This window comes from Nannospalax galili, unplaced genomic scaffold (genome assembly GCF_000622305.1).
Source record: "Nannospalax galili isolate Female #2095 unplaced genomic scaffold, S.galili_v1.0 scaffold381, whole genome shotgun sequence".
Classification (NCBI taxonomy): domain Eukaryota; kingdom Metazoa; phylum Chordata; class Mammalia; order Rodentia; family Spalacidae; genus Nannospalax; species Nannospalax galili.
In genome coordinates, this window is record NW_008347312.1 from 3,908,194 (window position 1) to 3,917,993 (window position 9,800).

Genomic DNA, 9,800 nt, shown 5'->3' on the forward strand with positions numbered 1-9,800 from the left:
GATTTCCAGGGTAGAGGACAACGTCTTCTGCCCATGGATGGGCCACCAGGACCAGATCCCATACATCGTGACCTGGCGAGGCCTCATCGAACGACCCCCCACCTGGGTCAAGTCCTTCCTTCCCCTGATTAATCCAACTGCTCCGCCTCCACCCCTGCAGGTCCTCCCTGCAGGCAGAAGAGAAACCCATTCTCCAGGGAGGCGCGGAGGAGAACGACATCTTTCCCCCACCCTACTCCTCTCAGGTGGGCACCCTTCCAATGGCGCCACAAGTGAAGGCCCCGCCTCCTAACCCTGAGGAGCCACCATCACCTCCACAGGGACCTGCGCAGGCCACACAGAGCCAGAGGGGGGAAGCCCCCCAGCCTGACACCATTGTCCTCCCCCTCCAGCCGGCGGGGCCCCCAGATGGAGAGGGCAATTAGCCCTTTCATTACTGGCCCTTTGCCACCAGTGATCTTTACAATTGGCACTCACAGAATGCGCCTTTCTCTGAAAACCCCAGGGACTTGATTAACTTATTGGAAACTGTTCTCTTCACTCACCAGCCCACCTGGGACGATTGCCACCAGCTCCTGAGTGTCCTGTTCACTACTGAGGAATGAAAAAGGATCCTGGAGGCAGCCCGGAAATTGGTTCCGGGCCCCACCGGGAACCCTACCACAGACCCAGGCATCATTAAGGCCAGCTTTCCCCCTAGCTATCCCAACTGGGACTACAACGTGGCAGAATGTAAGGAGAGGCTCCTGGTCTACCGCCAGACTCTGTTAGTGGGTCTCAAAATGACGGCTTGAAAACCCACCAATATGTCTAAGGTCTATGATGTCAGACAGGGGCCCAAAGAGAGCCCAGCCTCATACTTAGAGAGGTTACAAGATGCCTTCTGGCAATTCACTCCGTATGACCCAGAAGTGGAGGAATCAGCTCAAACTGTGCTGTTTGCTTTCGTTAACCAGGAAGCCCCTGACATCAAGAGAAAGTTATAGTCTTTAGATAGACTAGGAGAAAAGAACCTTAGGGACTTACTAGCAGTGGCAGAAAAGGTTTATAATAGAAGGGAGACAGCAGAACAAAGAGAGGGAAAAAAAGAAAAAAGACAGGGAGCAAGACTGACCAGGGTCCTGGAGAGACAGCAGGCCCGCCACAAGAAGGACCTCAGAGAGATATTATTGGCAACCAACCCCCAGTATGGAGTGAGCTCATTGGTGGGATCCAGACCACGAAATAAGGTAGGGAAAAACCAGTGTGCATACTACAAGGAGGAAGGGCACTGGGTGAAGGACTGCCCCAAGAAGAATAAGCAATCAGCTAAGGTATTACCAGCTCTAATTGAGGGTGAAGACAGTGACTAGGGGAGACGGGGCTCAGGTCCCCTCCCTGAGCCCAGGGTAACCCTGAAAATAGAGGGGAAAACAACTGAGTTTATGGTGGATACTGGTGCCCAGAATTCGGTTTTATTGGAGCCAAGAGGGCCAGTGTCCTCCAGAACTACATGGGTACAGGGGGCAACAGGAACAAAGTCCTATTCATGGACTACCCCGATTTAGGGAAGGGCCAGGTAGCCCCTCATTTCTAGTAATCCCAGAATGTCCCTACCCACTTCTGGGCAGAGATTTATTGTCAAAAATGAGGGCACAGATCCACTTCACAGTTAAAGGAGCCACCCTGCTTCACAACGGGGCACCAGTTCAGGTTCTAGTCACCAACGATATATCAGATTGGCTCCAAAAATTTCCCCAAGCCTGGGCAGAAACAGGGGGTATGGGTCTGGCAGGACACAGGCCTCCTGTATATGTTGAACTCAAAGCAGGGGCGGACCCTGTTAAAGTGTGCCAGTATCCTATGCCCCTAGAGGCAAAACGTGGAATTACTCCACATACCAGAAGATTAATGGAACTGGGGGTGCTGAGAATGACCCAGTTGGCCTGGAACACCTGACTCCTGCCTGTCAAAAAGCCCCAATCCAGGGACTATAGACCGGTACAAGATTTGAGGGAGGTGAACAAGAGAGTCATTGACATTCATCCCACTGTCCCCAACCCTTATACGTTACTCAGTACCCTGCCACCAGATCGACAATGGTATACACTTCTGGATCTCAAAGACACCTTTTTCAGCCTGCCACTAGCTCCCAGCAGTCAACCCTACTTTGCCTTTGAATGGCATGATCCGGAGGCAGGAATCAATGGCCAGCTAGGAATCAATGGCCAGCTGACCTGGATGTGGCTGCCTCAAGGGTTTAAAAATTCTCCAACTATATTCGATGAGGCCCCACATGAAGATCTGGGTGAGTACAGAGCCCAACACCCCGACATAAGCCTGTTACAATATGTAGATGACTTACTGATTGCAGCACCGGACCAGAAGTCCTGCCTGGAGGGGACAGAGGACTTACTCCACATACTTGGGGACTTGGGATACCGGGCCTCAGCAAAAAAAGCTCAGATATGTCTGCAAGAAGTGACTTACCTAAGGGTACATCCTCAAGGAGGGGCAGCGGTGGTTGACTAAGGCCCCCAAAGAGACTGTGCTAAAGATACCTGCACTGACCTCCAGAAAACAGGTGGAGGGAGGGAATTCCTGGGTACCACGGGGTTCTGCCACCTCTAGATTTTGGGTTTCACCGAAATTGCAAAACCCCTATATGAGGCTACCAAAGAAGGACAGGACTTCAACTGGATGCAGGAAAGGCAAGGGGCCTTTGAAACCCTAAAACTCAAGCTCTTAGAGGCCCCTGCCCTAGGACTACCAGACATAAGTAAACCTTTCTGTCTATATGTGTGTCGGGAGCTGGAGAAACAACAATCATTACCAAAAAATATAATATAGCTCTACAAACAGTTGACTTAAGCAGGACATTCTGCTTACACCAGTAACCTTGAGAAAGAATTTATGGCAAGGTTATCTTTCTCTTCCCCTTGCAAACAGTTCTCAGAAAGATAAGTCATGCAGTAATCTCTTGGAACACCTGGTGGTCAGTCACGTTGCTGAATTGCTCAGTCCCCCTTCGCTGAAATTGCAAAACCCCTATATGAGGCTACCAAAGAAGGACAGGACTTCAACTGGATGCAGGAAAGGCAAGAGGCCTTTGAAACCCTAAAACGCAAGCTCTTAGAGGCCCCTGCCCTGGGCCTACCAGACATAAGTAAACCTTTCTGTCTATATGTGGATGAACGTAAAGGTATTGCAAAAGGGGTCCTCACCCAGAGAGTAGGCCCCTGGAAGAGATCTATTGCATACCTATCAAAGAAATTAGACCCTGTAGCAGCTGGATGGCCCCCTGCCTGCAAATTATAGCAGCAGTGGCCCTGCTGGTTAAGGATGCTAACAAGTTAACCCTGGGACAGGACCTGCTTGTGGCAAACCCTCATGCCTTTGAGGGGGTGCTCAAGCAACCCCCCGATTGATGGTTGAGCAATGCCTGATTAACTCATTATCAGGCTCTGCTCCTAAATCCACCCAGGATCACCTTCCAGGTACCAACGGCCCTGAACCCAGCCATGCTGTTGCCAGATCCCGATCTTGGGGACCCACTCCACGACTGTACTGAAATTCTGGCACAGGTTCATTGCATCAGACCTGACCTGAAGGATGTTCCCTTGCCTGACGTTGAAGAAACCTGGTACACAGATGGAAGCAGCTTCATCAGAAATGGTAAAAGGCATGCTGGGGGAGTGGTCACAACCACCTTGAGAGTCATTTGGGCAGAGCCACTGCCAATAGGTACATCAGCCCAAAAAGCCGAACTGATCACACTTATCAAAGCCCTAAAGATGGGTAAAGGAAAGAGACTCAACGTCTACACAGATAGCAGATATGCATTTGCAACTGCCCATATTCATGGGGCCATCTATCAAGAGAGGGGCCTCCTTACTGCAGAAGGAAAGACTATTAAAAATAAATGAGATCTTAGACCTCCTGCAAGCCCTCTGGGGCCCAACAAAACTAGCCATAATCCACTGCCCGGGTCACCAAAAAGTAAACAACCCCACCCAGAAGGGAAATAATCTGGCTGACAGGACAGCTAAAGAAATAGCCCTGACCTCCACAATCCTGCCCATTCTTGTTGATCCTGGAGCAAGGGATCTGCCTAAAACTCCCCATTATAGCCCCGAGGACTTAGCCTGGATATACATTCTCCCTATGACTCAATGCCTAGAGGGCTGGTGGAGGACAATGGATGGGAAAGTTATCCTACTTTAGAATTTAGGCTTAAGATTGCTCAAGAAAATACATCAAGCATCACACATGGGCACCTGAAGGATGCAAGACTTACTAAGAAGGGCCAAAGTTAAAATTCAGGAAGGAAATCAAGCAATCGAAAGAAATTGTTAGGCATTGTCATGCCTGCCATTAACCAACTCAGCTCCGTCCCATGCTAACCCAGGATCCTGGAGCAGAGGGACATGACCGGGTACATATTGGGAGGCGATTTCACTGAGATCAAACAAGGAAAATTTGGATATAAATACTTACTAGTATTCATAGACACCTTCTCTGGATGGACTGAAGCCTACCCAACCAAGCATGAGACTGCTCACATGGTGGCCAAGAAGCTAATCGAAGAAATCCTACCCAGGTATGGTTTCCCAAATACAATTGGATCAGATAATGGGCCGTCTTTTGTCTCTCAGGTGAGCAAGGGAATAGCCACTGTACTGGGGGCCAATTGGGAATTACATTGTGTTTATAGACCCCAGAGTTCAGGAAAGGTAGAAAGAATGAATAGAACTCTAAAAGAGACCTTAACCAAATTAGCTTTAGAGACTGGTGCAGACTGGGTGGCTCTCCTCCCCTTTGCCCTTTTTAGAGTAAGAAACACTCCATACCAGATGGGTTTGACCCCCTTTGAAATCATGTATGGAAACCCCCCTCCTATGATACCTAGCCTCCAAGCTGACCTAGTATTGATCTTGGGAGACCAGGACCTACTGGACTCCCTCCAATGGTTGCAGCTAACCCACCAACGGGTCTGGCCGCAACTCAGAGACATATATGAAGCTGCTGTTCCCCCGCAACCCCACAGGTTTAAACCGGGCAACTGGGTCTTCATCTGCAGACACCAACGGAAAAATCTCGAGCCAAGATGGAAGGGCCCCTTTGTGATCCTTTTGACGACTCCCACTGCACTCAAAGTGGATGGCGTCACAGCTTGGGTGCACTACTCCCACGCAAAACCTGCCGACCCGTTTGCAGTCCCAGAGGATTACAAGGGAGACACCTGGAAGGCATCCCCACACCCTTCGAATCCATTCAAGCTCTGTATCCAACGAGACCCTTCCTGCTAACCTGTCTGTTGTTGACGTTGAACTGCTTGTCAGCTGATGGCACCTTTCCTGCAAGTAACATGAATCCCCATATGCCCCTTAACTTAACTTGGGTAATCACCAACCCTGCCACGGGGATGGTCATCAACTGTACCTCCAAGACAGCCTCTCCCAACACTTGGTACCCCAACCTTTGGGTTGACCTCTGTGACATCGTTGAAGGAGAATGGGAACCTCACGACCAGATCCCCTTTCTTCCCTTCGGCTGCCATGACACCAGCCCCAGATCACACATGCAAAGCCTCACCATCTACTTTTGTCCAGGCCACGGACACAGAAGTCAAGTTAATAAAAAATGTGGGGGACCTGGGGATTATTATTGCGCCAAGTGGGGCTGTGAGACCACTGGCACATACTGGTGGAAAGGGTCATCAACCGGGGATCTAATAACCCTACAACGGGCCCCCGAATCTACCACCCTGGGATGGGGAGGGACCACTGGAGGAGGTATGGGGGGGCCCTGCACCCAACCACGGTGCAACCCCCTCATAATTCGGTTCACTGAGAAAGGAAAACAGTCTATGGGGTGGGATGTAGGACACACATGGGGCCTATGGCTATATGCTGCAGGGAGAGACCCTGGAGCCCTCTTTACCATTCAACTCCTCCTCCGACCGGTCGTCCATGCACTGGGACAAGCCCGAATAAACCATAAACCTTTGCTTTTGCATTTTGGTGTGTTGGGTCCTTGGTGGTCTTTTTGGGGTCCAGTGGATGAGGTACAACAACAAGGGTACAGATATGATCCCTGACTTCTGACGATTTGAGCTGGGCAGTATTCATATACTGTCAGTACTGATTTACACAGATAGTAAACTATGTTTGTTGGAGATCACTGTCCTGTTTGAACTCTGCAGAAAGCATGCTTGACTGCATGTGCAAAGTTACCAGTAGCCAATGACTGCAAGGCCAGATAGGCACACATGTGGAGGCAGATTCTGAAGTTCAGTGTCCCTATGTTCGGATTAGATAAAAACTAGGCCTTAGTTACACTGTTGTGTGAACATTTGCTCTTTATCTTGCAAACAGGCCACACTTTATTGCTAATTTTTTCCTGAGCTTCTGCAGAGAAATGTCCTTTGATCTGCCTACTCTTTGTTCCTGAGTACCTGCTCAGAGCACCCCCATTCCTATGAATAAAACCCTGAGAATTAGAGACCCAGTACTCTTTGTTCTAAGGAATCAGGACACTCCTGGTCCCCAGCTTAATATTAAGTTGTCTTGTGTATAATATTTTATTATTAGATACCTCGTCACCCCCTTTGTGTTCACCACTACCCAGTCACTCAGAACATAGCATATGTTGTTGATAGGACTTCTCACACAAGTGACTTTTGTATTAAGGAGAGTTTACTCTTTACTGGTATATTCCAGCACCAACTGAAATTGGTTAAAAAAATTGTATGACCTTGATACAAGAATATCTATAACCTGATATGTACATGTCCTGGAAGCAAAAATACTCGGAATGATTATAACAAATAGCACTGGGGCTGTGGCTCAGTGGAAGATCATTTGGCTGGCACACACAAGGCTCTGGCTTCCAACCACAGCACCACAGAATAACAACTATTAATATATTGACTAATCTATGCTAACAATTATAATAAAATCATTTCATTGAATACCATTTTTAGTATTTTAAAAACCTGGAAATAAGTCAAATGCACAAATAGATCCAGGATGCAACTATGTCCTGGATACAGTGTTCAGGGAGGGGAAGTTATGCCACCATTTTCATAATACAGTCCTATTTTCATAATTCAGTAATTAAGGTCTTAGCAGATGCAGGTATAACTGTTGGCATATTAAAGTGATGACTGATCAGGGGGATACACTTGTGTGTTCCTGGGTTATATAAAGTAAATGTGACCGCCATGAGAGCAGAGCTCTCTTTAGTCCACAACAACCCAGCACCTACCCAGACCAAGGCCAGCTGTGGAACATGAACAATGATTTTTTAAAAATTTTTAAATAAAAAACACAGAAATGCGTAAGATAAAAACTGAAGGGCCCTAGTCAGATGCAGTGATGCACACCTGTAATTTCAGCACTTAAGAAGCTAAGACAGAAGAATCTTGAATTCCAGGCCAGCCTGGGCTACACAGCAAGACACCACCTCACAAAACAGCGGAGGGGGTGGGAGAAGATCCTTAGGCCTCTGTTCTCTGACACACTTTTCACAAGCAGGCAAGTGTTTGCCTCTGGGGTCCCAAGGCAGTTGTGGCCTTACCTCCACCTCTCTCGTCTCCAGGATAAATGCGTTGGGGTTGGTCCTCTTCTCCATATCCTGCAGCTTGTTCAACTTTTCTATCAGAAACATCTTATCTTTACCCTCCTGTCAAGGAGGAAAAAAATAAACAAATGTCAACTTTCCTGCCACTGTCTGAAGGCCTAGGACACAGGTTTTCCATATTCCCCTACTTGCAAGCTCCCTGCCCCAGTGCCTATTGGGAATAATCTTGCTTGGGTCTGCCCAGTCCTTCTATTGAGAAAGCTAAAGCTTAGTGTTCTGCCCCTAAGATGTAAAGAATGATTCATTTATTAAAGTTATTTTTTATCTTGTGGTGGGTGAGATGACTCAGCAGGTAAAAGCTCTAGCTGCCCAAGACCGACAACCCGAGTTCAATCCCTGTGACCTGTGGTGGAAGGAGAGAGCAATTCCCAAAAGTTGTCCTCTAACCTCCATACATGCTGTGGACACACATGTACACACACACACACACACACACACTACTACTAATAAATAAAATTAAAAACAAAAAAGTCAGTTATCTGTGTTAATGAAGATCTGGGATTCAACAGTTCAAAGACAAACGGGCTGGAGAGATGGCTCAGCGGTTAAGAGCACTGGCTGCTCTTGCAGAGGACCCACATTCTGTTCCTAGCACCCACATAGCAGCTAACAACCATCTGTAACTCCAGTTCCAGGGGATCTGACACCCTCTTTTGACCTCCACAGGCATTGCATGACACAAGTGCATTTACATACATGCAGGCAAAACACTTATACACATAAAATATAAATAATAATAAATAAAAAATTAAAAAACAAAGAGGAACAAAGGAAGGGGACACGGCTTCTCCCAGGAGGCTGTAATCACTTTCCTGTGAACCCTGATGACAGAAAAGAGTAGAGATAGATGAGTAGATGTCTCCCTTACTCAGGCATGGTGACCACAATTCTATGTTTCTCTTTAAACTTTGAACCATAACATTTATCATCTTTTTTGTAACAATTATTCCAACAACCACCACTGTAATAATTACTTAACAAAATTCTTTCTGTGGTATCTGCTTCAAGATCACTTTCTATTTTGCTCATTGCATCTACATTTACTACCTGACTACTACTGTAAGGAACAGCTTGCCCTTAGGAACTGGAATTCTCTTGTGTGGTTCTAGAACTGTTAGGATTGTAACTTAGCTAGCAGAAGTGGGTTTCAGGGAGCAGGCCTTGAAGGTGAGGCCTACTTCTATTTCTAGTTCAAGCTCTCTGCCTCCTGATCTGCCAACACGTGAGGGGGCTCTGGTGCATGCTCCTGCCTTCCGCACCACATAAGCCAAAATAAATCCTTCCTATTCCAGCTGCTCTGTCAAGCATTTTGTTACAGTGATGACAGAAGTAACTAATACATAAAGCCTGAGAGTTATTTAAAATAATACAAAGATTGACAGGGATGAAACAAGAGTAAGTAAATGTCCGCAGTGGCTGGGGAGATACAAAGTCTGTAGTGAGTGAATTTGATCCACAGAACCTATCTAAAAAACATCAGGTGTGGTAGCTGGTTGAGTGCCAGGCCAAAGAGAGACAGTATCTCATTAAAATAAGGGGGGGCGGTATTCCTGGAGAGATGGCTCCGTGGTTAAGAACACTGGCTGCTCTTGTAGAGGACCTGGGTTTGGTTTCCAGCACCCACATGGCAGCTGACAACTATCTATAACTCCATTTCCAGGGAATCTGATGCCCTCTTGTGGCCTCCATGGGCATTGCAAGACATGGGTATATGTACATGCGTGCAGGCAAAACACTCATACACATAAATTTTAAAAAATTGTAAAAACTCTAAAGAAGGGAGCAAGTTCAGAGGTTTGGATGTTTTGAAAATGTATTTATTTGTTTTGGTGTGTACATTCCTGGTCTACATAGTGAGTTCCGGGACAGCTGGGGTTACAGGGAGACCCTGTCTCAAAAAGACCAAAAAAAGGAGGGGGGAAGCACTGGAAGAACGACACCCAAGGTTGTCCTCTGGTGTACACACACACTACACACACACACACACACACACGCACACGCACACACCCATACACACATGCACACACATGCTGGATGATGGGGACATGGAAATTCACTGTTCAATTTATTCTCTGTATTTTGGACTATGTTTGGAAATTTCCATTATTGTCTATACAGGTGTGTGTGGGGAGAGAGAGAGAGAGAGAGAGAGAGAGAGAGAGAGAGAGAGAGAGAGA

At 47.2% G+C, this 9,800-nt stretch overlaps 1 protein-coding gene across 2 annotated transcripts in view; it reads right to left on the bottom strand.

The window, feature by feature from the left end:
- The window catches only part of Tmc5 (transmembrane channel like 5), a 72,901-nt gene that overhangs the window by 3,084 nt on the left and 60,017 nt on the right, over positions 1-9,800 (bottom strand). For both annotated transcript variants that reach the window (XM_017800816.1, XM_017800815.1), the window contains one exon: positions 7,561-7,665. In XM_017800816.1, the coding sequence (XP_017656305.1) occupies positions 7,561-7,665 (105 nt within the window). The remainder of the gene's footprint in view (positions 1-7,560; positions 7,666-9,800) is intronic.